The sequence below is a fragment of the Mus caroli genome, unplaced genomic scaffold (genome assembly GCF_978045245.1).
Source record: "Mus caroli unplaced genomic scaffold, Mus_caroli_1 scaffold_10, whole genome shotgun sequence".
Taxonomy (NCBI): domain Eukaryota; kingdom Metazoa; phylum Chordata; class Mammalia; order Rodentia; family Muridae; genus Mus; species Mus caroli.
Genome location: NW_028227265.1, coordinates 34,973,177 through 35,000,875, shown reverse-complemented (window position 1 = coordinate 35,000,875; position 27,699 = coordinate 34,973,177). Strand labels below are relative to the sequence as shown.

At 48.9% G+C, this 27,699-nt stretch overlaps 2 protein-coding genes across 6 annotated transcripts in view; both read left to right on the top strand.

Annotated features, from left to right (window-relative positions):
• The window catches only part of Nlrc5 (NLR family CARD domain containing 5), an 86,126-nt gene extending 66,230 nt beyond the window's left edge, over positions 1–19,896 (top strand). For 3 of the 5 annotated variants that reach the window (XM_029480352.2, XM_029480351.2, XM_029480353.2), the window contains 16 exons: positions 134–217; positions 306–389; positions 4,106–4,192; positions 4,888–4,998; positions 5,959–6,042; positions 6,261–6,353; positions 9,332–9,415; positions 14,033–14,116; positions 14,348–14,431; positions 14,545–14,622; positions 15,296–15,379; positions 15,462–15,533; positions 15,776–15,859; positions 17,603–17,686; positions 18,048–18,131; positions 18,607–19,896. In XM_029480352.2, coding sequence (XP_029336212.1) covers positions 134–217; positions 306–389; positions 4,106–4,192; positions 4,888–4,998; positions 5,959–6,042; positions 6,261–6,353; positions 9,332–9,415; positions 14,033–14,116; positions 14,348–14,431; positions 14,545–14,622; positions 15,296–15,379; positions 15,462–15,533; positions 15,776–15,859; positions 17,603–17,686; positions 18,048–18,131; positions 18,607–18,703 — 1,378 coding nt within the window. In that variant the 3' untranslated portion in view covers positions 18,704–19,896. Of the gene's footprint in view, positions 1–133; positions 218–305; positions 390–4,105; positions 4,193–4,887; positions 4,999–5,958; positions 6,043–6,260; positions 6,354–9,331; positions 9,416–14,032; positions 14,117–14,347; positions 14,432–14,544; positions 14,623–15,173; positions 15,380–15,461; positions 15,534–15,775; positions 15,860–17,602; positions 17,687–18,047; positions 18,132–18,606 lie in introns of those variants that run through there. The other 2 variants (XR_003837390.2, XM_029480354.2) reach the window with 2 other exon arrangements.
• Positions 19,897–25,000: 5,104 nt separating this feature from the next.
• Cpne2 (copine 2) overlaps positions 25,001–27,699 on the top strand; it is a 38,558-nt gene continuing 35,859 nt past the window's right edge. Inside the window, exon 1 of the mRNA XM_021169647.2 lies at positions 25,001–25,884. The gene's annotated coding sequence lies outside the window, so the exon portion shown is untranslated. The remainder of the gene's footprint in view (positions 25,885–27,699) is intronic.

Here is a 27,699-nt window from a genome sequence, read left to right as displayed (position 1 = left end):
GATCTGTGATCACAGATCCTAAGACAAGAGCCAATACCTGTCAGGCCCCAACCTAAACCTATGTCCTCTGGGAGACTGAGAGGAGAGGCCAGCATCCCAAGCATCCTCAGACCCTTTCTTCTTCTGCCCTTAGGCTATGTGAATGCAGCTTCAGCTCAGAACAAGTATCCAGATTGGCTTCCAGCCTGAGCCAGGCCCAACAGTTAACAGAGCTCTGGTGAGTGACAGGCCCAGCCCATGTGGATAATGATAGGCGGGGCATCCTGCCTCCCTGAGCCATACCAATAACTAATCTCTGTCCTCAGGCTGACCAAGTGTCTCTTGGACCTGCCACAGCTGACCGTGCTCCTGAACCTGGTGAATCGGCCAACAGGGTTGCTGGGCCTCAGGTACCTGCCTGCACTTGGGAGGAGAGTGGGGTAGTAGAAGATTGGGCCCTCTCAGTCACTGCCTGGCCAGTTCCTGTATTCAGAAGCCCAGTTCTCTTCCCTAAAGCCATGCAAGGCACAAGAAAACTGTCCATGAGGAGAGGGAGGCTGTGCTTTGGGATTTAAAAGAAAATAAACCATGCTATGTGTGTAGCTCAGTGAGTAGAGTGAATGTCTACCATTTGTGAAGCTCTTGGGTTCATCCCTAACGCCACAGAAGAAATAATAATTAAAATCAATTAAAAACAATTAAAGAAAGTTCTGAAGGATACCTAATGGAAGATAAAAATAACATTTAAAAACCAGCTTACATGTTCACCATAATGTAAAAGCATTCAGAATAAGAACATTCTAAAAAAGGAGAGAAAATAATCTTTCAAAATGCACATTCTATTTCCTGTGTTCGGTAATTGCTCATTTTCTCCCATGTTTACTCCACATTTGTTTGGCTAAAGCACTTTAAAGTAAAATACAGACGACCTCATAACTTCTAAACATCTTACTGTGAATCTCATTAAAGTAAAAGCTGGGAGGTGGCTCAGACAGTGAAATGCTTGCCTTGCCCCACAAAGACCTGAGTTCCAGCCCTAGAACTGAAAGAAAAAAGGGGTATAATCCCAACATTAAAGAGATGGAGATGGGTTTCCCTGGGGCTCCCTGGCCAGCCAGCCTTGCCTCCTTGGCAAGTCCCAGGCCTGTCTTTGAAAACAAGATGGATGGTCCTGAGGGACAGCATCTGAAGTTGTCCTCTGGCCTCTGGGTATGCTAGGCACATGTGCACACACAATCACCCACACACAAATAGGCACACACTGGAGTATTAGCTACTTTTTTGTGACGGTGATAAACCAACATGACCAAAGGCAACTTAAGAGAGAGTTTATTTGGCTTACAGTTCCAGAGGAATAAAAGTCCCTCACGGTGGGGACAGATGGCAGCAAGCAACAGATGTAGCAGCTCCAGAAACTAAGCTATCACAAGCACAAAGCAGAGAAAGTGGGCTGAAGCTCTGAACTCTCAAAGCCCACTTCCAGTGACATCCTCCAATAAGGCCATAACTCCTAAACCTTCCCAAAGAGTGACAGCTAGCGACCAAGTGTTCAAATGCCTGAACCTATGTAGGACACTTCTTATTAAAGTCACCACAACATAGGAACATAAACACACATTAACAAATAAATAGGGATTCTAGATCAGTCAGGACACCTGAGGAGTCTACGGCAACCCTTAGGGCCATGTGTTCTCTGGTTTAAGATGAGATTCTCACATGGTAGTTAAGTGTAACCGTTGGCTGTGGAGTTCAGGTCCACAAAGGTTCCTGGGCATTCCTGACTCTGGGCTGTGACTACCCATCACAGTCAGGGCTGTGCCTCTTCATTTCCTTATGTGCCCTGGAGCTAACCACTGACTTTTCTAAACTTGGTCAAAAGGCTCCATGAGATAAGATGACAACTTTGTACCCCCAAATCTGGCCTTATGAGCACCACTGCACATCGCTGACTGTAGCCCAAGAAAAGGCATGAGAGCTAATTGTTCTCATTTTTTAAGATTTAAGAAATAACATTTTTGTTTGTCTTTAAAGACAGGGTTTCCCCTTGGCTGGCTCTCCTGGAACTCATTCTGTAGACCAGACTGCCCTTGAAGTCAGAGATCTACCTGTTTCTACCTCCCAAGTGCTGGGATGAGAGTTGTTTGACACCCCCTGCCTGGCAGAAATAACATATCTTGTTTTTTTGGTTTTTTTTTTTTTTGTTTTTGTTTGTTTTTCAAGACAGGGTTTCTCTGTGTAGCCCTAGCTGTCCTGGAACTCACTCTGTAGACCAGGCTGGCCTCGAACTCAGAAATCTGCCTGCCTCTGCCTCCCAAGTGCTGGGATTAAAGGCATGCGCCACCACTGCCCAGCATAACATATCTTAAAATTATAATCAGTCACACGAGTACTTTCATGAGCCTGAAATTCCTGCACTCAGGAAATAGAGAAGCAAGAGATCAAGAACAGCCTTGACTACTTGACTACCTAGAATGTTAGAAACCAACCTGGTCTACATGAGACCCTGTCTAAATAAACAAACAAACAAACCAACCATCATAACACAGTTAAGTGTACAGCTCAGCCATATTAAAGACTTCCACCCCGTGTGCAACCAGTCTTCATCTTGCTAAACTGAAGTTCTGTCTCCATTGAACAGCTCCTCATGTTCTGCTTACCCCAGCTTGGGGCATGAACTGTCTGTGAACCGGACTCCTTCCGTTACTTCCTATCAGTAGAATCACACTGTCCTGAGCCTTTTGTGACTGCTGTCATTCACGTGGCATGCCTTCAAGGTTCCCGCATGGTGTTGCAGGCGTGAGAGCTTTCCACTTAGGCTGACTAGTAGCCCTGCATGTGGGTACCCCACAGTTTACTCATTCATCTCGTGTGGACTTGGAACGCTTTCACCTCTCAGCCATGTGCTGTGAATGTGGGGGCACAAATAGGACTTCCTGTCCCTGTACTCAACTCTTTCCTAGATTGCCCAAATAACACCTTAAAACTTTCCACACCTAAAAGTAACATTTTAAAAGTTGGCAGAAAATCCAGACTAGCATAAAGGAAAACAATGTTTAAAAAAATAATAATGCAAGTGAGCCGTACAACAGAAATGTTTTAAATAACTAAATTCATTTGTGCATTTTGTACAAAGTTTAGAAAATGAGTCAGAAAGTGGAGGCGCACACCTTTAATCCCAGCAGGAGGCAGAGGCAGGCAGATCTCTGAGTTCAAGACCAGCCTGAACTACAGAGTGAGTTCCAGGACAGCCAGGGCCACACATAGAAACTCTGTCTGGAAAAAAAAAAAAAAAAACAGAAAACATAAATGAAAGTTTACAAAATGTAGAAAACCAAAATCCGAGGCTGGAGAGATGGCTCTGTGATTAAGAGCACTGGCTGCTCTTCCAGAGATCTTGGGTTCAGTTCCCAACACCCACATGGCAGCTCACAACTATAACTGCAGTTCCTGACAACTCACACAGACATTCATGTAAGCAAAATGCCAGTGCACGTAAAATAAGAATAAATAAATCATTAAAAAAAGAAAACCAAAATCAAAATCAAATCGCTTATGAAAATTCTCCCATCTAACCCACGCTGGTGATAGCCCACACATTTCCTTGTATCTGACTCCACCTCTTTCTCCTTTTTTGTAGTTTCCTTTTTTAAAATATAGCATTGGAGTTATAGTTTAGGTATGATTTGGTTTTCTAACCTTTACCACATAATTACTTGTGTTAGGTCTGAAAAGTATTATTTCAAAACATATTCTTGGGCTGGGGAGACGGCTCGGTGGGTAAAGCACCTGGCTTGCAAACACGGTGGCCTGAGTTCATATCTCCAGAACTGTGTAAAACTGATTGCATAGCGTGCGTGTGCCTGTGTCAAACAATGTAGAAGACAAGGAGCTTCATGCACCCTCATATGTACTGCGGCATGCTCACACAACATAGGGATACACATGTGTGTACATACACACACACACATATTCTCTCTCTCTCTCTCTCTCTCTCTCTCTCTCTCTCTCTCTCTCTCTCTCTCTCTCTCTCTCGGTCCTCCAGGCTCCTCCTGTCACCACTCCTTCCCTAGATATAATAAGCCAATGCTTACCCCAGGGATTTTTGTCTGTGTCCCTTCCATGACAGGTTGGAAGAGCCCTGGGTGAACTCTGTCAGCTTACCAGCTCTAATGGAAGTCTGTGCCCAGGCCTCAGGAAGTCTCACTGAGTTAAGGTGAGTCCAGAGAAATGCCCCTGGGGATTCACCTTTCTATGACCATGGCAACCATCCCTTGCCCTCACACCCCTAGACACTGGTATCTTGTCCTTGCCTGGCTAGCAGAGACTGCTGAGCATGCCCGAAGAGCTATGCACATTTGTAGAGTCTTGTGCAGTAGACAGGTCATAATGTCAAAGGAAAGTAACTTTGGGTTCAAGGTCCAGACAGGCATGCTAGGGGGGCAGAGGGGGCTATGCTGATTACCTGAAAGTGACCCTTTGATACAGTTTTGATACAGTTAGTTGCCCCATAGATTACAATGGTGGGGGTAACTGGGCACAAGGTTTTGGTTGGATAATATGTGATAACAGATCTCACCCTGACCATGTCTGGCTCTTGGTATCACCTCCCTTTTTTTTGTTTGTTTGTTTTTGTTTTGCTTTGTTTTGTTTGTTTGTTTTCGAGACAGGGTTTCTCTGTATAGCCCTGGCTGTCCTGGAACTCACTCTGTAGACCAGGCTGGCCTCGAACTCAGAAATCCGCCTGCCTCTGCCTCCCGAGTGCTGGGATTAAAGGTGTGCGCCACCACACCTGGCACACCTCTTATTTTTGAAGTGTCATTGCCCTTGTTTAAAGCTGGAGGATCTGCTGTGCCATGATCCAGGTCAAGGCAAGCTGTCACCCATTTTGCCCAATTCTTCTTCCCTCAGCTTCTCTGAGAGCCAAAGGCTCTCAGAGGCTCCGGCTCTGAGCTCCGGCTCTCTGTGGCTCCGGCTGGAATTTCCTCACCAAGAAGGCAATTCTGATTCCATGGCTCTCAGGTAGGACCCAGCATCAGGAGTCTCCAGGGCGTGGCCGGTGGCACTGCTTGGATCAGTATTTCTCATGCACCTGCTCAGCATCTTTTGTGCTCAGCATCATCTTTTGATGTTTGGTCTTTCCACATGCGGAAAGGTCCTCTCCTCCTCTACCCATCCCCCATTCCAACTCAATAGCTCCACTTGTCCCCAACAACTTTTTAAAAAAGATTTATTAATTTATTTTATGTATGTGAATACACTATAGCTGTCTTCAGATAGACCAGAAGAGGTCACCAGATCCCATTACTGGTGATTGTAAGCTACCATGTGATAGCTAGGAATTGAACTCAGGACCTCTGGAAGAGCAGCCAGTACTCTTAACCACTGAGGCATCTCTCCAGCCCAACTTTCAATTCTTCAAACATCACCTCAAACCTTCAAACTTGCCCTCTCTGACTTCAAACTCTTTGCACGGACTCTTCTTTCCAACAAGAATCTCTTCTCCTTGCCTGGTTTCTTCTTCTCTTGTCTGGTTATACTTTTTCTAGTCTCAGCTTAAATGCCCCATTTCAGCTGGTACTCCTGACAGTCAAGACTTGGCCAAGTCTCCCTACTTTCTACTTTCAACTCTCCTAGATGCCTGGATTTAGGACATTTTGATCCAAATGTCACATTTATGGACATTGAAATGTCAGCTTTTTTGAGCAGATGCAGCTCAGCATGTATACATTCTAGGGAACAGAGCATGCCTGGTTCTCAGCCCCAGCTTACCTTCTTGCCTGAATGCACATCTTCATACAGTCAGTGATCTCCCTGGGTGTGCCCGCTGCCCACCTGGACCATTTTTCCCAGTGGGTCTTGTAACTGGGTAGTAAACTCAGACTTTCTTTAGCCAGCTTGTGTTTCCAATGCCATGAGCATAAAGCAGGGGCAGAACTTGCATCATGGACCAGGTACTGCAGCTACCCCCTCTGCTTTCAGGTTGGCTCACTGTGACCTGGGGACCGAGCACAACCATCTTATGAGACAGTTGGTGGAGACATGTGCCAGACTGCAGCAGCTGAGGTTGGCACGGCCAATGCCAACAGTGGCTTCAAGTTCACTGGCTACCCTAGTGTCTTCTCGGGGCCACATTCTTACCTCCCTGGGGTGGGACTCATACTTGGGCCAAGGACCAGAGACTCAGGAACACCCAGGGAAGCTCTTAGAGGGACCTTCTGTCATGGTGACCCCTGAGGTGTGTTCAGCATACAGTCTTCTGGAATACTATTGGCCCTTTTCAGTTTGTCTCAGGTTAGCTTCAATGACAATGATGGCACCAGCTCCAAGCTGCTGCAGAACATCCTGCTATCAAGCTGTGAGCTGAAGAGCTTCAGGTATGTGGACTTGCACTTTCACTGAGGCTCTTGACTTAGGGTTTCCATTGTTGGGAGGAGACACTATGGCCTCGGGAGCTCTGAGAAAGGACAACATTTAATTGGGACTGGCTTACAGGTTCAGAGGTTCAATCCTTTATAGTCATGGCAGGTAACATGGCAGCATGCAAGCAGATACGGTGCAGAAGGAGCTAAGAGTTCTACATCCTGATCCTCACACAGCAGAAGGAGACTGTGTGCCACTCTGGGCAGAGCTTAAACATAGGAGACCTCAGGAGCCCGCTCCCACAGTGACACATTCTCCAACAAGGCCACACCTACTCCAACAAAGTCACACCTTCTAATAGTGCAACTCCCTATGGGCCAAGCATTCAAACACATGAGTGTGTCTATGGAAGCCAAACCTATTCAAACCACCATAGCCCCCTTGCCTGCCTGTTCCACCTGTTCCCTAGCTCCCAGCCCAGAGGATGCTGGTCCCACAACTGTGCTCAAGTCCCAGGTTCCTAGAGATGATGCAGGGGTCCTAAATGTGACCTTAGGAACACAGCCACACAACTAAAAATTTCCTCTCTCCACACTCTGTTCTGTTTTGTTTTCTTCTGGAGTAGTTGCAAATAGGAAGTTGCTAAGCACTTAGGAGGCTGAAACAGAAGGATCTGAAGTTCACGGGTAACCCAGCTGCATAGGAAGTTGGAGACCAGCATGGAAATATTGTCTCAAACATACACACACACACACACACACACACACACACACACACACACACACATCCCAAAACAAAACGAAAAAAAAAACTTATAAGATTGAGAATTTATCCCAACTATCTCTGTTGATATTTTTATATTTTCACTTCTCCCTTCCCCCTCTTCTCCCCTCCCTTTCCTCTCCCTCTCTCCTCCTTTTCTGCTCCCCCCTTTTTCACTTTTAACCATTAGAGGTGGTTCAGTGAATCTCTCAAGAGTGAGGGTGTTATTTGCCATAATCTAAAGAAAGTGTGAGCCTCAGGAATTTAAACATTGACTACCAGTTACTATCTTCTTTTCTTCTTTCTTAAAAAAAATTAAAAGTGTGTGTATGTGTGTGTGTGTGTGTAAGTGTAAGAGAGATAGAGAAGGAAGAAGGGACGGGGAGGGGGAAAGATGGTATTTACAAGGTCAATGTTGGTAGTTTCTTCTGGCCTTCCAAATCAGATTGCCAGGTTCATACAGCAGGCACCTTTACTTGCTGAACAGTCTAACATTGTTTTGTTGTTGTTGTTGTTGTTGTTGTTGTTGTTGTTGTTGTTGTTGTTTTGAGACAGGGTCTCAGTAGCCAAGCTTGTCCTCAAACTATGTAGAGCTGGAGATGTCCTTGAACTCCTGACTATCTTGTTCTGCCTCCTGAGTGTCAGAATGACAGGCATGAACATTCAGGGCTTTGCACAAGCTAGGCAAGCACTGTACCAATTGAGACACACCCAGCCTTAAACACTACGCTCTCAGTTACAGCTTACCCTCCCAGCTTCTCGTCCCATTAGTAGTGTTCATTGCTGATTTTGTGGCTTTCCCCTGCGTGTTCTGAACCCAGTGCAGAATAAAATGTGCATTCAATGTCAATTGTCTCTCAGTAGCATGTTTGACTGGAAGCACCCTCCAACCTCCTGTGTCTAGACACACTCTGGAATCTACAGGCAGGAATCTCCTTAAGTTTGCATCTGCCTAGCTTTAGAGTTTGCGTTTGTAATGGGAATATCAACCAGGCCATTGTGTATTCCTTCTGACCTTCTATTAAAGAGACACAATGCTTGGGTCCCTTTGCTGCAGATGCTAACTGTGTCACCTGGTAAAGGTGGTGTCTGCCAAGTTCCTTCGCTTGCAAAAGCACTCTTTCTCTTTAGGACTGACACACATCTTATAGGGAGATTGCTTCTGATTGTCAATATTCAGTTCTTCAGACTTTCACCCACACATTTTGGCATCCATTGGTAAATACTGCCTGAGTTAATTACCAGAGCAAAGACTGCAAAATGGAGCTTTTGTTTGGTTGGGTTGGCTTTGATTTTGAGACAGGGTCTCAATATGTAACCCAGACTGGCCTTGAACTCTCCATCCTCCTGCCCTGGCTTCAACTGCTGGGATTACTAGAATGAACCACGATGCCCAAAGCAAATGGGGTTTTCTGATGTTTAGTGTGACTGATTACATCCAGGAACTCTCAGCTGGTGAGATGGCTCTGTGGGTAAGGGGGCTTGCTGCCAAGCTTGAAGATCTGAGGTTAGCCCCCAGGAGCCACGTGAGGAAGAAGAGAACTCCCCAAAGTTGTCCTCTGACCTCCATATACACACACCGTGACATGTGCTTATATATACACAGACACACCTATGTACTAAAATAAATAAATAAAATCAGAATTTTCAAATAATAGAAAAACTTGGAACCCCTCCCACTCTGTTTTCCTTACTTTCCCTTAATATATTTTTATAAATAAATAAAATTTTTAAGTGGAAGGAAAGTTAAAAAAAAAAAAGAAGAAGAAGAAGAAAAACCCTCATGAACTTGGGCAGAGTGTGGTGGTACACACCTTTAATTTTAGCACTTGGAGGCAGAGGCAGGCTGATCTTTGTGAGTTAGAGGCCAGACTGCTCAACATAGCCAGTTCAAGACAGCCAGAGATACAAATGAGATAGCCTGTATCTAAAAACAAACAACAAACAAACAAACAAAACCCCTTTGGAGCTGTCAGACAGACTTGAGAACTATTGTACAGTGTCAGCCAGTTATTAGCACGGCATCCAACTGTGACTAAGGAGGGCTAGGAAAGCCCTCAGCTTCTGCCTCCAGCTACGTCCTTACTTAATTAGTCCAGGATGCAGAGATTTGTGATGCGGAGGACAGGCGTCCCCTAAGCACTGATTCCATGAGCCACCCCCAGCCTCTAGCACTAATTTCAGACCTCCTGAGGCTCTTCCTGACCTGCCACTGTTTGGTTCCCAACAGGCTGACCTCCAGCCAAGTGAGCACAAAGACCCTCACCCATCTGGCATTTGGTCTGGGACACTGCCACCATCTGGAAGAGTTGGAGTAAGTTGGGATGCCTGGCCAAGGGATGGCTGAGAGGACAGCTGAGCCTCTGGTCTGGTGCAGAGGCACTTGAATCTGTCTGTTCTTCCTGGCCAAGCCTAGCAGTCCACAGGTTGAATGCTGTGTCCCTTATCTTGACTTTACCCTTGACCCATGGAGTCAAAATTTCCTTCCTCCCTCACTTGGTGGCTTGGAACTACACATGTTCATGGGGAGGGGGAGGAAAAGGGAGGTTCCTGAGAAGGGACTAAAGAGGAAGGTTCAGGGGAGGGAAGTAGTAGGAGGAAGGGAGGGAAAAGGAAAGGAAAGGAAAGGAAAGGAAAGGAAAGGAAAGGAAAGGAAAGGAAAGGAAAGGAAAGGAAAGGAAAGGAAAGGAAAGGAAAGGAAAAAGGAAATTAGAGGGGAAACAAGAAAAATAGGGCAGGGAAATAGTCTCTAGACTATAGGGAGGGAGGGAAGAGGAGGGAGGGAGGGACGAGGGGGGAGGGAAGAGGGGGGAGAGAGGGAGGGAGGAGGAGGGAGGGAGGAGGAGGGAGGGAGGGAGGAGAGGTTCATACAGAGAGGTCTACAGAACATGGCTCGGAGCCCCTGCATCTCTGTCTCCCTCCCTCTGAATGCGCCTTTGAGTCTCTGGAACACACAGACACACACACACACACACACACACACACACATTTTCACTTCACTGCCTAGCTGAGAGTCATTAGAATGCTTGGTTTCTGGAAACATAATCCCCAGCTCGAAGCTGCCAAGGCAAGATTTGGTTGACCTTTTTCCTTTTCTTTTTTAATAGAAAACTACTAGGCAACTTAACTTCAGGCCTGGCTGGCTCCAAGGGCCAGTTACTGGTCTCTGTTGTCCCACCCAGCACCCTCTGCAGCTTTCTTTCCTCTGATTTAATGGAAAGGGAGCACGTATATCCCTGTGATCAGCCGGAGACTTATGAAATGAGCTTGGTCATATGGTCATGTGCCCTGCCCCTAAATTCCCAGTTGACTCATTGGCTAGGTGAGATCATCTGTTCCCTGGACTTAGGTGGCATTTTTAGATGCTGTTACAGAAGAGAGGATCTAAACTCTGGGTAGAACCCCCTCTTGTGTCCCTGGCATCTGCACAGTTTTCTTCCTCCTTTTAACATTACGTGTGTGTGCGTGTGTGTGTGCATGCGTGCGTGTGTGCGCTCATATGCTGTGGTGAACATGCAGAGGTCAGAGGACAGCTTTTGGGAATAGCTTGCTTTCCACTAAATGGGATTCAAGGACCAAATTCAGATCCTTAGGCTTGGCATGGAGCACCTTTATCTATCGAGCCGTCTTGCCAGCCACAGTTGTTTCTTAGTAACTTAACTCTCTACTTTTATTCTCCTAGTAATTTGCAATCATCGAATTCATAGAGAAGCCAGAAACAGCCCAACCCCCCTGCCCCCAAATAGTCCCATTCTGCATACAGACCCAGTTCAGGCACATTCTTGTGAATACATTTAACTGCGTTTTTTCTGTTTTAAATCTGTTTTTCTGATGACCCAGAATACACCCTGGTTATAAAAAAGCTCCATAATTTCAAAAATATGTAACAAAGAGGGCGAAATCCCCTAGAGATGACACTGCTTCAGAAAATTTCCCACAACAGGCAGTTTGTGAACTGTTTTCCAGATTTTTCTCCACACACATGCTCACACAGTTGAACAGTAGCCCATAGTGACATGGCATGCCCCTAGTCTGTCCCTCTTAGCTCATCTGCGGGAGACTGTGAGGATGGGCGGGAGACTTTAGGAAACCTTGGACCTTCCAGAGCCTACCCGTCTTTCCATGGAGCCATTGCTTGGGTACCACTGGATATTCGCGGCTTGTTCAGCCTTCTAGAACCTTCCCAAAGCTTTATATGAGTGGTTTAAAGACCCAATAAGGTCATTGGCTTATTCACCTGTGTGACCCCCAAGCCTTGGCCAGGGCTAGGGGTTAGTGGGTCTGTAGGGAGGATTGTCCTCCCCATCACTCTCTGTCTTGAATCCCAGACACTCAGGCTGCTCCTTACCACGTCCTTCCTCATTGTCTGAAAGAAGGGGAAGGGTCCTCAGTGTACAAAAGCCAGACCTGTCATATCCATGTCTTCTGCCACTGGTGGCTCTCCTCAAACCCAGCCAGTTTTTCCGGCTGTCCTCACACCCTCCTCAGGTTATGGGAGAGGACCCTGCTTAGAGCCAGGCCCTTCAGGCGGATAGGCTCTTGATAGGCTGCTGATGGCCTTTGCTGGCTGAGGCTGTGTCATTTCAGCACTGTCCTTAAGAACCATATCCCTAGGAAATGGAGGCAGTTGGCCAAGTCCTGCTGCCACGTCGCCATGCTGGCTTAGGCACACGTTTCGCTGCTCTAGGCTAAGTCTTCTTTCTGAGCTTTGATTTCCTGGGATTATGAGGATTAAGTGAAATAATAATACTTGGTGAGTGCTGTGAGCAGGGGCTGGCCGCATTCACTCTGTAGAAGCCTTGGCTAAGACTGTCATTTGTTTCTCTTCAGTGTTCAGGCTGGCGACCTTGGGATCACCACCAGCCAGTGGGGAACAGATAGCTAGGGCCCTGGAAAGGGGTCCTGAGGTTTTAGGTTTTATTCTCACTGCTGCCGCTGCTGCTTCCTCTTAAAACCTTGAGTAGGTTCCCTTCCCCTCTGAGCCTCAGTGTTCCTCATCTGTAAAATGGACATGACAGTGCACCCACATTTCAAGATGGCCTCAGCCCAGTCTTTGGCTCCTGTCACATGATCTCTGTTACTGCTCAGCTCCAGTTTAGGTATGTGGTTGAGAACACAGAACCACTGGCCATGCGACTCAATAGTCCATGCACAATGTATAGGTGCCAATTTGCTGTTCACGATTTACACTGGAGGGCTGTGGGTATGCTCAGTGTAGAGGCCTCATGAGTCCAGCTGGACAAGGCCTTAGTCTGCAGCCCAGGCATGCAGAGTTCATCCGGCCTCCTCTCTCTAGCCTTAGTTTCTTACCATTGGGAGCCTCCTCTCTGGCCTTGCTCATTCAAGGACTAAGCCAAATGACTCTACTGCAGGACCTTTGGTGAATAATTAGGGGAACATTAGACACCTCCTTCGGAACCTGTGCTGGTTCCCTCTGGGGACATCCCTGCCCCCTTTTGGGCTGGTGCCTGCTGTTCTTCCTTCCTAGTGCCACCAGCTTCCTGGATACAAAAGTGATATAGCTGGGTGGGGTCCGTGCCCTATAGAAGCCCTTCATATGCATAGGTTTCTCTGCAGATTCCTGTTAAGATAAGAATTAGACTGAGTCCTGGTGCCCAGATCCTGTGTTTCCAGTGAGCACCCCTCAGTGGCGGTGGTTTTAAGGGCCAGAGATTGCACTTTGTGAAGTGAGGGGCTAGACTTAATCTCCCCTGTATTATCACACCCCCCCACCCCGGCCTACTTGACAAGAGAATGCCACACTCTCTTATGATGTAGTTTACCGCAAACACTAAATATTGTGGCTAAAACAAGCCCCGGGGGTGCCACAGGCATTTGGTTCCATCAGAGGCCCAGCCTGATTCTGGCAGGACCTGTGGTTAACGCACTGAGGGGCACAGAGGATCCAAAATCAACTGGCTTCAAGGCAGATTGCTACAAGTTCATGTACAAAAGAAAACAACCCCTAGAACAAGAAGACAAATAATTTCTCTGGGTAATTTAGCTTACTTTTAGTTTAGCTTAGCTCTTGCCTCTCATACGAGCAAGACCATTCCAGGAGTAGAAAAGGCAACAGTAATAATTATGAGGGTGGTGGTGGTGGTGGTGATGGTGGTGGTGGTAGTGGTGGTGGTAGCCATAATTAGCCGTGTTAATGATGACAGAGGAATCCCCCTATTTTAGCTCAGATGCCTTAACTGGGGAACCTACTTGCCATCCTGGGGAACTCTGTTGCTGGGGTCCAGGCAGACAAGAATTATAATAACTGTTTCAGGCGGGGGGCTTGAAGCATCATGTCTGCCTTGCCTGCGAGTCACTGTGAACCTCTGCTGCTCCGTTTCTTAGCCGGGACACTGGGAGAAGCCAATACTATTCTGCTCACTTTCCTCTAGAGGAAGCTCATATGTGAGTGGCATACGAGTTTCTGGACGAATATAGGTTTATCAGTCTGGAGGGTGCCTTTCTTCCCCTCTGAGTCTGCACTCTGCTTCTCCGGGCTGAGCAGGAATGGCATTGGCGACAGTGGCTGCTGCCTTCTGACACTCTTCAGGGTTACTGACAGCTTGGAGGATCTGGAACAAGTTGCCAGCCTTTCCCCCAGATCCCATGCAACTTTGGCAGGAAAAACTGAAGGGGTTGGGGTGTCTCTTCAAGTACCCCCTTCATTTCTTACTCTCATGCCTTCACACACTTCCACACTGCATAAGCAACTCCAGGGGAGATCCCTGGACTTCCCTAGATGATATGCAAGAGTCAGGAACAATTCTAGGAAGACAACAGGGAGAACATCCTAAGCAGGCACCAAGAGTTGGGAGTCCTATCCAAACGTGGGATGATGAGACTCACGTGCGAACCAGAAGGGGTGTGTGCAAGATGAGATGGGAGACAGGAGGCAGCCTGATAGTTTTTCATCTTTGCTTTTCTCCCCAAGCTTGAGTTACAACCAGATTGGAGACGTGGGTACCCAGTGCTTAGCTGCCATCTTGCCAAAACTGCCAGAACTCAGGAAATTTGAGTGAGTCTCAGCCCTACCGAGAAAAGCCTGCAGGGACTCTACCCTGCTTCTGGGAGACACTGGGCCAGCAATGAAAAAGGGAAGCTCTCCCAGTCTTGGTGGCAAGAATTGTCATCTCCTATGTCCTCTGGGTCTTTGTGTTCATCAGGAGGGAGGCGTGGCTGCATCTCTTATGCAAATGTTGTGGGAGGGATGAGGGAAGAGAAGGTCCAATAAGCTCCCCTTCCACAGCCTCTCGGGGAACGCGATTGGCCCAGCTGGGGGAGTGCAGCTGGTGAAGTCTCTCACCCATTTCGAGCACTTGGAGGAGATCAAGTGAGTCTCTATCCAGGTGGGATCCCCCTGGACCTCTTGTTCCTTTAGAACCGGACAGAGTGGGATCCTGAGCAGGCTGTCAACACTGGGCACTCTATCCTATCTTCTTTTAGACTGGGCAACAATGATCTGGGGGAGCCCACAGCCCTGGAGCTGGCTCAGAGATTGCCCCCACAACTCAGGGTCCTGTGGTGAGTGTTCCCCCTGCCAATTAGCATACAGAGCAGTGGAGAGAGGACCCAGGAGAAGTGGGATCTAAGCAGGCCAGGGGTTGAGCAGCTTAGCCTTAGATTACCATGGCCCACTCCCTGCTGCCACTCCGCATTCCCCAGATTAAGCTTAGTGTCGACCCTATCTGTTGCCTCTGGGAGCCCCTGGCCAGGTTTCTGCCCCTTCAGAGCCTCAGTTTCTTCGTTTGTAAAAGATGTCACCAACCCAAGTGTTCCTGCTTGAGAACGAGTCTCTGGTGTTTGAATAAAATGTCAGCAAAAGGCCATGTGAAAAAGCTACAAGAGCATTGTCCCATCTTCTGTTAAGTCAAGTTGGTGGCTTCCTGAGTCCCATCCAGCTCTGGGTCTGGGATTCTCTGAGACAGGAACTATATTCTAGAAAGAGAGCTAAGACCAAAAACAGGGTGAAAAGCTTAACTTCCTAGTAGAAGAAGAAGTCAAGCCTTGAACTTAGTGTACCAGACCCATAAGTTGGGGACCTTGGCATCTACTGGGTCCTTTGTGGTCCTTAGGGTCAAAGGCCAGCTAAGGTTGATGCTCTAGTCTGAGGCACAACTCCAAGAATATGAGGCTTAAGGAAGGCTCCCAACCCCCAAAGCTGGCCGAGGCGCCTCTCACCTTGCCCTTTCTACAGCCTGCCATTCAGTCATCTGGGTCCAGAGGGGGCCCTGAGCCTGGCCCAGGCCCTGGAGCAATGCCCACACATAGAAGAGGTCAGGTGAGGTGGGGTCCTTCCTGGGCAGAGGGACAGGCTGGGAGGGTCTGGGGAAGTTCTGACTGGTGTCTAACCTGTCCCACAGCTTCGCAGAGAATAACCTGGCTGGAGGTGTCCCACGTTTCTCCAAGAGGCTCCCACTGCTTAGACAAATTGAGTGAGTAGCCTTCCCTGATTGTCTGGGGTCTTGCAGAAGGACCACGAATCTCTTCCAGTGAAGTCTTATTCTCAAGAGAGCCCCTGAAGAGATGGAACTTAGGGATGGGGGAAAGATAATTTTCTAAGACTTGCCCCCTAGCCCTGGCCAGGTCACTCTGGTCCCTCCTGGTTTCATTATGGGGAAAGGGCACTTGCTGGTTCTGGTCCCTGTCTCAGAGGGTCACCCCTATTCCATCCCAGCCTGGAGTTATGCAAGATTGAAGACCAAGCTGCCAGGCACCTTGCTGCCAACCTCACACTCTGCCCAGCCCTGGAGAAACTCTTGTGAGTGCTTGGATGGGCTCTGGGTCGGGAAGAAAGGATGCCAGAGGCACCTGGCCCTGCCTACTATGAGCTACTGCTGTCCCACCCTCTCTGCCAGCCCTCCCTTCTGGAGATGCGAAGCCCTTTCTTGCCTCATAATCTTACCCCATGCGCTCCAGTGACACAGGGCAGAGCTAGTTCGTCTGTGGAATGGGAAGGGAGATCGGTCACTTGGTCTGCAAAGGATTTTTGTCTTAGACCTTCCCTCTGGGGGGCTTTTATAAGCCTTTACCTATAATTAGTTGTTCTTTTTTTATTTTTTAAATAAGATTTATTTATTTATTTTATGTATGTGAGTACACTGTAGCTGTACAGATGATTGTGAGCCTTCATGTGGTTGTTGGGAATTGAATTTTTAGGATCCCTGCTCGCTCTGGTCAACCCTGATCACTCAGTCCCTGCTTGCTCTGGCCCAAAGATTTATTATTATACATAAGTACACTGTAGCTGACTTCAGAAGAACCAGAAGAGGGCGTCAGATCTCATTACAGATGGTTGTGAGCCACCATGTGGCTGCTAGGATTTGAACTTAGGACCTTCGGAGGAGCAGTTAGTGCTCTTAACCACTGAGCATCTCTCTAGCCTGTAACTAATTGTGCTAATGCAGAAGACAGAAACTGGTAGAAGCCATCCCCTCACACACTGGCTATGACCCCTTTGGCCATCCCACTGCCTCAGACCTCAGACCATGGCAGTACTGTCAAATCATTAAACCTGACTGCTGGGGCTTGAGGCCCTGGGCATAGAGAAGAAAATTCTAACTCTCAAAGTACAGCGCACAGAGTGCAAGAGGATTTCTAGGTCTGCATCCTAAATAGTTTGGGGAGTTGGTTTTGTTTTGGCTTGTTTGTTTGTTTGTTTTGGGTTTTTTTGTTTTTGTTTGTTTGTTTGTTTTCTGAGACAGGAGTTCTCTGTATAGCCCTGACTGTCCTGGAACTCACTTTGTAGACCAGGCTGGCCTGGAACTCAGAAATCCGCCCGCCTCTGCCTCCCAAGTGCTGGGATTAAAGGCGTGCGCCACCACGCCTGGCTTGTTTGTTTGTTTGTTTGTTTGTTTTTCTGTCTCCGGGACAGAACCCAGAGCCTCATGCACATCAGGTGAGTATTAGGCTATGGAGCTAAACCCTCAGTCTTCAAGGTTCTTCAAACCCCTCCTCCTGCCTCAGGCCAGCACTTGCTGATCTTGAGCCATCCCTTTATAACCAGTGACCGGTGACCCTCCCTTTTGAGCCAGTGGGAATGAAGCAAAGCACTGAGTCCCCTGGGAAGGACATGGCGCTGTCTTCTCTCTTCAACACTTTCCCTATAGATCCCTTCACAGGGAGACTTCTCGAACAGTAGAGACATATGCTTCCATTGAAGATTAATTTCCTAAAGCAAAAACAACGTTGGCGGAGGTTTTTAAATTATGACACACATTATCACATGGGAAGTGGGCATCGCAGCGAGGTGTTGGCTTGGCGTACCTTGCGTCATATTGTGGTTTCTGAGGAACATGATGCTCTGGAATAGGGTGGGGGTGGACAGGGAGGAAGGAACCACCTGTACCCTGAGAATTCTTCAGGGCTGGGGACTCAAGCACCTGGCTGAGTAACTAACACTTCGTGTGCACACCACTGCTGGCACCTAGCGCATTAACTACTGCACTCCTTCCACTCAGTGCCCTCCCACCTCTGAGCTTCCTCCCTGCCCCCCACCTTGCAGGCTGTCCTGGAATCGCCTTGGAGATGAGGTGGCTGCTGAGTTGGCCCAGGTCCTGCCGCAGATGGGACAGCTGAAGAAAGTGGAGTATGATTATCCCCTTGTGTGTGTGTGTGTGGGGGGGGGTGGTACAGAAGGGACCCTCATCCTGAACAAGCCCAGAGGTTACTGGAATATTCCTGCCTCCCAGAAATGTGTCCAGTGTCTTGGAACACTGTCCCAAGCTGGCTCCAAGGCCCTACCAAGCTTAGTGCTTCCCATGCTCTAGCCTTTAGACTTTCTACTGTCCCAGTGGGAGTCAGAGACCTCTGCTAAGTGCTGGTAGTAGGGGGGAACGGTGACTTTGTCTTGCCTGGGATGGGACATGGAGAAGGAACACCCCCTCCCCCGCCTCCAGCCTCACGCTTGCCTCTATTTCCCTCTTGCCCTGCCACTGTCCACTGCAAAGCTTGGAGTGGAACCGGATCACAGCACGTGGAGCCCAACTCCTGGCTCAAGGGCTGGTCCAGGGATCCTGCGTCCCAGTCATTCGGTAACAAAGGGCTGGGTCTTGTAGTGGAAGGCCACACAGATCCCTCAACTTAAAGCAACCTCCTATGGGGAGAAACAGAGCCTGGGTTGAGGATTATCCACGAGGGACTTGGACTATTCCATCAGGAATCTGGCAGCCAGCAGACCTGGATCAAATCCCAGTTACACCATTTGCCAACTGTGTTAACTTTGCATCTGTGACTTTATGTCTCCGAGCCTCATCTGTATCTACCTGGGAGGGTGGTGCGGATGAAAGGTCTGGATAGGGCAGAGTCTGTCTGGGACATAGCTAGCTGACTCTCAGTGGGAAGGGGGTATCATACTAAGGTCACTACCCTGGTATATACGACCTCCACTGGGTGACATACTGTCTTCTCCTTTAGGCCGTGATCTCAGAGCCCTATAGGGAGGTTAGGAGCAGAGACAAGAGGATGAGGGAACAACTCTAGAGCTGAGGTCCATGTCTTTGCCCACAGCCTCTGGAACAACCCCATTCCTAACGATGTGGCCCAGAGTCTGCAGAGCCAGGAACCCAGGCTGGACATCTTCATCATTGATCAGCAGACTCTTTGAGGAACCCAACGGACTTCTCAAGACTTATGAGTCCAGTCCAGTGACAGCCACATCACCCACCAGGAGAGGGGACTCAGAAGAACCTCAATTGGTGCCCAGCATCCTACGAATGCCCCAGGAGGAAAGAACACATTTTTCCTGTCACAGTCCCTAGGGAGCGCATTCTTAGGGACTGAGAGCTTTGTTTGACCAAAAGAGGGCCATATATCATATATCATACATGACATGTGTTACCAATGGGACATTGACATTATGAGGGTATTATGAGGTCATATATACAGGAAAGGCTGTGTATGGTGCACTATGACCTCTTGACATGGGAAGGTCATACTCAGAGTAGGTCAAATGTAGAATTACATGGAACTTGTGGCATGACACCTGGTCATAGCCTCTTAGCACTGTAATTCGAAATACACATGATCAGAATCCACTTATGACATGATGTCCATATCACATGACACACAGCTTGACAGGGGACCACAGATAAGTCCAAGACCTAATTTATTATTATTTTTAAAAACATGAAGTTAGGCTAATGGTATAGGCTATGGTATATGAACAGCCTTTTAGCTAGCTGTTCAGGAATCTGAGGCAGACAGATTGCAAGTTCAAGGCCAATCAAGGTAATTTAGTAAGATCCTGTCTCAAAAGGTCAGAAAGGGCTGGGGATATGGCTCAGTGCTAGAGTGCTTCCTAGCATGTGTAAAGCCCTAAGCTCAATGCTCGGTGCCTTTTTTCTTTAAAAAAAAAAAAAAAGTATTTATAAGCACCTTCTGGAGAAACTTTTTGTCTTGTGCTAGGAGAGGGAGTTAAGTATTGAGTGGCCCAATGGTCCCGGGTCTGGGACATGCCAGGGCTTAGCATGAAGTCCCCTCCTGCCTGAGCCTCAAGTCTCTCTTCTGTTAATCGTGTTCTTCCAAGGACTTCCAGCCTAGGCTTAGGAGTTAACCTGAGCTTGGGAGAGTTCACACTCATCTCTTCTTTCCTGGTTTAAGGGACAAAGCCAAGCTACAGGTTTAGGGATAAGTACTTCCAGGATAGTAGGCAAGGCCACGAGGTCTAGCCTACCCACTACCTCAGCAGGATTCAGAGACCACTTGAAACTCCATGGTATTTTGCTTTGTTTTGTAATTTCCAAAGGCTAACCTCACAACACTCCATATCAAATGATCAATAAACGCAGATGTAACTGGTGTCTGATGTAAATGCCTGTAGCTGGTATCTGGTAAGTTTCCTGCTTCTCCGAGGTCTGAAGTGTACTGTGGACTGGAAAACTGTAGAGTCAGACAGAAGTGAACTAGCAAGGGCAATGGGTGGAAGTTGCTGGTCACGTGACCACAGGCAACTCACCGTACCTCACCTGCTGCATGAGGCTGCTATCAAAGCTTAGGTGGTAGAAACGGCTTTGCTTGACTTACATAATACTTAAAACTCTTTCATGAATTGATCAGTGTTTTCAATTTGGGAACTTGTACATAAAATATCTCAACTCTGACTTCCCCAGAGATAGCTCAAAGCCCGGCACGGTAGCATATGCATATAGAACATGGGCCATAGAGGGAGGAGAATCAAAGTTCAAGGTCTCTCTTTGCTACATTTCAAATTCCAGGCCAGCCTGGTCTATGAGAGACACTATGGGGTGGGGGTGCAGGGAGCCAGTCAAGCCCTTCCACTTGGAGGAGCAAAGCCACTCTGATGGGGCCACACAGATGTGACCTTTAGCTGGGGCACTCATCCCTCGGGTTGCTACAGTCCCTCCCTTATCATCCTGACACAACACCAAGTACCCTTCTTTGCTTTTTGCCTGACCAAGAGTGTGGCACATTTTGAACATGGCTGAAAATGTAACTTGGACCTGCGCTATGTGCACTATGTGCGCACGTGCACACATTCTCTCTCTCTCTCTCTCTCCAATACACACACACACACACACATCTATACACACATATACATATATACATGTCTGTATATGTGCATATATATACACACATACACACACACACACACACACACACACATATATATATATATATGCACATATACAGACACAAGATAACTAGTGAGGTCAGGAAAGCAAGGTGAAGAAAGTTCCTGTTACAAATAAGTGATGATTATATTCTATCTCCCTTTATTTCTCAGGGTTGAGTATCATAAAGGATGCAGAGATGCCCCCAAGTGATAGAATGGCACCTCCTCCTCCTCCCACATTGTGAAGAGCCAAGCCAGTAGGGTGCAGTTATGGCTCAGTGTCACTAGAGGGCAGGTTGGCCCACCAGTAATTTCCCAGAACAACTAAGGAGAAAGAAGGCCATTTATGGCTAGGCGCTTGGTATGTCAAAGCATACTTGTGGCTCACCAGGATGACTTGGTTCTGACCTTTTTGGCCCTCTGCATTGTCTCTGGCATCCCACCAAGCACGAGGAGAAAGTCCTCCGGCCAAGTGCCAAACACAAGTGTCATACCAGGACACTCTTATCAGGCCAGAATAGGGGCAGACCTGGCAAACACGGGCAGGAAGTTAGCAGGTAGAGGATCCAAGAAGTTTACCAAGAAATCCCAGGTCCAATTCTGTTTCCCTTTTCTGGGAAATTGCCAGGTTGACTAGCAGGAGTTGTTCTGACTCCTATCTTGGCCAGACTGAAGACAGGATAGTTAAATTTGAAAAAAGAACCAAGCACGTCCAGTAGACGTGCCAGACCGAGTGACCTGCACAGAGTAGTCTCCGAGGACAGGGAGCCCAGAACACAGAGACAGTCCTTCCTTTGTAGCCCGTTGTTTTTCATTAGGCTTTCTCTAGTTCTGCCTAAGTTCTAACTTCCAAGAAACAATATTTGGCCCCAAAACACACCACAGGCTGACTGGCAAATTCCGAGCTGGCTAGGCCCACCTCAAGTCAGTGTGCCAACTCCTTGTTCTTTTCCTAGAGAAACTTCCTTTCCTGCCGCCTACCTGCTTGGGAACCTTGGCAGGTTTTCATCTAAAGCAAGTAGGGCCCAGTGTCAAGGATGGCTTCCTTCGGGAGTAGACTCCTTTTAAAAATACAGAGAGAAGCAAATGAAATCCCATCACTGGTACCAATGAGAAGTGTGAGGTCCTTCTCGGGGATCAGGATGTGGCCTGGCCTGGGAGCACCTAAGTCCTCCCTCAGGGTTGGGAGAAGCTCGTGGTCCCTGTCACTTGCTCATCATCGGAGAGGGTCGAAGATGGCACAAATGTCCGTCTTCCCGATGGGAACTGTAGTTACCATTTCTCTCTCAGACCTGAAGCCCCCGTCCACTGCTTTGTCTGTTCTGTTCCCTAGCACATCTGTCCAGAAGCCGCTGTTCCAAACCACCTTGGGGAACTGATGAAGAAGATCCCTATAAATGCCCAGCTATAAAAACCTCCACATGTGATGTATGTCGGAGTTCCGCTTCAGCAAGCCTGAGCCTCCTGGGGCTGGCATTCTGCATTTCCAAGGAGCCAAAAGAGACCCTGGGGTTGTCCTAGGCTGGGGATCGAAGTAGCCTGCAGGTCTGGGTGTTCTGCAGACAAGAGCCCCCCTCCCCATATGAAACGTTCCTGTACTCCATCTAGGTTCTGTTTTGACCACACAAAGAAAACCACATCCAGAGTTTACAGGAAAAAACCACTCAGTGGCCAGCTTGGGGACGATCACCAGGCAACTTAGGTCCCACTGGATTGGTTGCCAGTAAGTCACAGTGGGTGGCCAGCCATCATCAACAGTGAAAGGAAACCCTCCTTTGGCTATGGCCACACCACCGGAACACTCTTGATCCTATCAGGGCTTGAGGAAGCTTTCCCTGTGACGGCAGCCAGCGGTGGTCTGAACCCAAGCAAAAACTGCCTTCACTGAGCCTGCATGATCTCAGACCAAGCTTTAGGGTACTGGTACATACACGATAATCCTAACTCCCTCTGTCCCTTCCCCTCCCACACACTTGCCTGGCAGGTGCTCAGGATATCTTTGGCTTACAAACACAGGGAAGGGCACAGGCCCCCCTGGGTTACTCTGGCAGTTTGGCCAGGCAACCAGCACTAGGGGAACAAACCCCAGAAGCTTGTGCTGAGTTACATGCGCCCCACAGGAGCCTTTTATGGGGTTCAGGCCTCCAACTGTACAGAAAATTCTCTAGACTCTCAAGACACAGGCAGCTTCACCTTCACTGTCTGGTCTTGCATCTGGCATGCAGTGAGTGACTCTAACCTGGGACCAACACTTGACCTGTGTCTCCTGACCTCTGCCCTTGGCTGGAGGGCAGCTTTATGGAGATATAACTGTGATGGTTTGTGTATGCTTGGCCCAGGGAGTGGCACTATTAAGAGGTGTGGCCTTGTTAGAGTAGGTGTGACTTTATTGGAGTAGGTGTGTCACTGTGGGAGTGAGCTTTAATACCCTCCTCTTAGCTGCCTGGAAGCCAGTCTTCCACTAGCAGCCTTCAGATGAAGATGTAGAACTCTCAGCTCTGCCTGCACCATGTCTGCCTGGATGCCTTGATGATAGTGGACTGAACCTCTGAACCTGTAAGCCAGCACCAATTAAGTGCTGTCCTTTATAGGAGTTGTTTTGGTCATGGTGTCTGTTCATAGCAGTAGAACCCTAACTAAGACAATAATCAACATGTATGACGCTTGCCCTTTAAAGTATGCATGCCCTTTGGGTTTCGGTAGAGTTACACAACTGTTAGTCAACTTCTCGTCGATGTGAAAAACAGTTGTGAAAAGGAGGATTTCCTCTGGCTTGTAGTTTTGGCTCATGGTATGCCGGCTCTGTTGATACTGGGCATTCAGGAAGACAACATCACACCTTGTGATGTCGAGAGAGATCAGGGCCGTGACTGGGTAACTTTCCTCTAAAGTTTCCAGTACTTCCCAGTAGTGAAATGATTTATAGAGTAAAATGTCAACACATGAGCCTTTTGGAAACATTCCAGATCCAATTCTTACTTTTGAAATCTTTTTTCAGGGTTTATTTATTTATTTATTTATTTAATGTATGTGAGTACGCTGTCCCTCACTTTTTCAGGATTTTTTAATTATTTATTTATTTATTTATTTATTTATTTATTTATTTATTTATTTATTTCATGTATGTGAGTACACTGTCCCTCACTTCAGACCAGAAGAGCGTGCATCAGAATCCGTTACAAATGGTTGTGAGACACCATGTGGTTGCTGGGAATTGAACTCATGACCTCTGGAAGAGCAGTCAGTGGTCCTAGCCACTAAGCCATCTCTCCAGCCCTGAAACCCTTTTTTCTTCCCTCGGAGAAACCCTGTATCAAAGAGTAACCACATCCATTCTCCCTCCCAGGCCCGGATGACTAGAATCCCCTTTCTACCTCTGTGGCTATGTCTCTTCTGGGCATTTCCTAAAATGGAATTATTCAGTCGGCCTTTTATGATGAGCTGCCTTGGAGACTATCCCTACTTTAATATGTCAGTACTTTCCCTGGGTGAGTAATATTCCACTGTGTGGACTTTGCACTGAACTTTCCCTTATGAACTGCTGGTATAGATTGGATCTTGCCCACATTTTGGCTCTAGTGAACTGTTTATAAGTTGAGCTAGAATGTTTATTGAACTGCAAGCATTCATGCTCAAGTTTTTGCTTGAACAAACATTTTCATTTCTCTTGGGTAGGTACTTAGGAATGGAATTGCTGTGACCCCTGACCTTAGTACTCTGCTCTTCTGACCAGGACCTAGTGACATCTTTTCCCTCCCCCCCCCCCCAATCGCCATATTCTTCTGGGTTCTTAGAAAAGTGCTGGTCAAATCCCACAGCTGAGTTGGGTCTCTGTGCTAATTGCCTTTCATCCTGAACTTCTCATCCATCTACTTGTCTACCTGCCATTGCTTCACAGTCTGGAGAAGACATTGCAGTCCCCATTTTCTACCTCAGCTCTAAGTGGCGCCACAGGTTGCTTTGTCCCAGAGCTGAGCAGAGGGCATGGAGGACTTTCTGCGCAAGAAGACGAGGAGAATCTGGAGAAAAGCAGAAAGCTCCGGGGACAGGCAGGCAGAGAGAACAAAGCTCTGTGCCCTGGGGCTGCTTAGTGGGGGCCCTTCTAAGGCTGCAAAGTGCTTGTGACTCAGAGGTGGAGGGATCTCAGAGCTGCAGCGTGAGTCTCCCGCATTAACTCTTATCTGTCTGGAATAGAAAACCTACAACCTCAGTGCAAGGCTTTACCACTCAGCCCTACAATCCCCAGACTTGCACACCAGGGCCCAGGGCTTTGGCCATGCTTATTAAGACCTCTGGACAGCCATGTCTCCCCCTACACCTCCCACAACAGAATCTGGTTAAAAGGGCTTCCGTCCTGATGTCCAGTGGTTTACTTGCTCCGAGGGTACAAAATACCACTGAGCGACCACCAGCTGCCCAGCGACAAAACAGTCCCTTAAGAACTGGTGCCTCTGGTTCAAAAGCTGGCTGCACAGAGGGGAGGCCTCAGCTCTCCCGTTGATCCCAAACCCCACTCCGAACGTCTTTATCTCATCGTCTTTGTCACGGGAATATGTGTCATCTTCCCAGTCTCAGGCGGCAAGAAAACGCTATTGAAAGAAATTAAAAAATATATAATAATAAAATAAAAAAAAGAAAAAAGAAAACACTGCGGGTCTTGTGCGGCTCCAACAGCTCGGAGGCAAGTCCTGGGCGTCTCCCCGAGGGTTCCGTGCTGAGCCCTGCGCGCTTTGGGGTGAGAGCCGCGGGCGGCGCCCCGGGGGTCTAGCGGGCCAGGAGATCGCACCCCCGGGTCCCCGCATCTTGAACTGGAGCGCAACGCGGAGAGCTCGGCGGTGCCTGACGCCCAGAGCGGCGGGCCCGGCGCTGGGTGCGAATTCGCGGCATCACTCGGAGTGGCAGCCTGCTGCATCCAGGTCCTCGCGGGCCACCAGCCGGGAGCGGGACAGGCTCCCGCTTAGCCCGGAGAGCCGCCCCTCCAGGAAGCGCCCGCCTCGCGCCCGCTTCCCGCCCACATCCTCCCTCGACTGGAGGGAGGAGCCCGCGCCGCAGCCGGGGCCCGAGGAGGGCCAGCCCCAGCCCGGGCGAGCGCACGAGTGGGTACGGCCGCGCGGGTAGCGCCCTGAGCCTGTCCCGCGCCGCCGCCCGGCCGATAGCACAGCGCGCGGGGATGCCCCGGCGGCCCGGAGCACGCTGAGGCTGCAGAAAGCGCGGTGAGTGGGGTCCGCGGCGAGGGCGGGCCGGGCACTGCGTGCGCTCAAGTTCGGCCTGGGGCTTGGAGGGGGAGTGGGTTCAGCCGAAGGGACTCCGACGTCCCTGGCCGCCGCTCTCCCCCCACCCCCCGCAGCACGCCTTGGGTGGGGTGGGGGACTCAGCTCCCACCCGGCCACGCGGGGGCGCCCGTCTGCGGGGGGCGGCTAGAGGATGGGCGGCTTCGGGGACACTGGCTAGCTATTTGGGAGACCCTCTTCCACCGTTAGGTGTCTAGAGGGCGACTGTGGGCAGCCGCCAGCACAATTGTTTGGAGGCGAGCGCGCCCTTTGACCCCACCCTGACCAGGACCTGGCGCTACTTGGGATCAGCCCTTAGGGCCGACTCCCTGCTCCAACTGGGGAGAAGAGATGGGGAATAGTGCTGGGCGGCGTTCCAGAAGTCGGAGTGTGTTTGCAAACTAGTTTTTGCGCAAAAGCTGTCTGGCACCTGTGTGTTTCAAGGGGTGGAGGAGGAAGCGAGAAGCCCTTCTTTTTTTCCCCATCCCCGCAACGGTGCTCCTGGGAAAAATAAAGGAGACTAATGCTCCTCTTTCCTTCTCTTCCCCTCCCTTCCCGAATCCTGTCTTTGGTATAGCTGGCTAGTCTTTGGATAAGGGGCTACCTCAAAAGGAGGCTGGGAGTGCCCAAGGTCACAGGTGCAATAGCAGTCCGGAGCTGGGTGGCCATTCAAAGGGTCCTCCTTGTACTCTGATTCTTCCTGCCCTATAAGAATTCTGGGGGAAGGGGAAAGGGGAAAGGCCTTTGAGAATTAGCCCAGATGCCCTTTGTTTTGTCTGACCACAGACCACCATCATGTAGGGGTCTGGAACTGTCACGCAGAGATGGGAAGGGGTATTATACTGCCCCTCTCAGAGATGGGAAGGAGTATTATACTGCCCCTGGAGGTGTCTACCGCATCTTTGTTTGGAGGCATTGTTGCTAGGCAGGCTTCCTGCTGAGAATTCCCTAGTCCAGGGTTAGGGTCCTGCTTTCCAGCCTGGGGAGATCCCCTCCCTTTGCCTTCTTCCAGGCAGAGCTAAACTCTTCCAGAATATAGCTCCCTCACCATGAGCTCAGAAGGGATTTGATGTGGACTGTCAAAGTGGGAGGGCCTGGTCATCCTTCCTTCTTGTCGGGAAAGCTGCTGTCCAGGAGAGACAATATAAGGTCCCTGATGCTTCAGGATTGCAGTCAGGGCCAGAGGTGCCTACTGACTCCTAGTCCTTTGCTCTCTGACTTCTGGTCAAGTGGCTGCAACTCCCCTTGTGAGGTCAAGAGTGCTGCCTTTTGCATTGGATGAGAGCCCTTCTCCCACAGGAAGGGAGGCATTTTGGGTTGGGTTGTCATTTCTAGTGGCCTGTGAACAGTCCCAATACGGGAGTTGTGAGAGACTTACCTGGCCTTGAACACCTTTTTGTGACCGGAAGTGGGATGGTGGTCTCAACTGTGTATTTCCAGTTTCTATAAAGTAGGACCGTCTCCAGGGCCTCCTGGAAACTGACCAGGCACAAACACTAAAGCGAGAGTTTATTGCCACCTTGGCAGGGGGCCCAGTGAACTCTGGGGTTGTCCTCAGATGATAATGAGCCCTTGGAATGGGAGAGTTCATCAGATGCATTTCTGCATGGAAAAACCAGGGACAAAGGCTATGGATGCTTGAGTTCTCTGTTGCTTCCTGCCTTCATGCCTTCATGCCTACACACACACACACACACACACACACACACACACACACACACACACACCCTTTGGCTCTGGGTGTTTTTCCATCTGTGA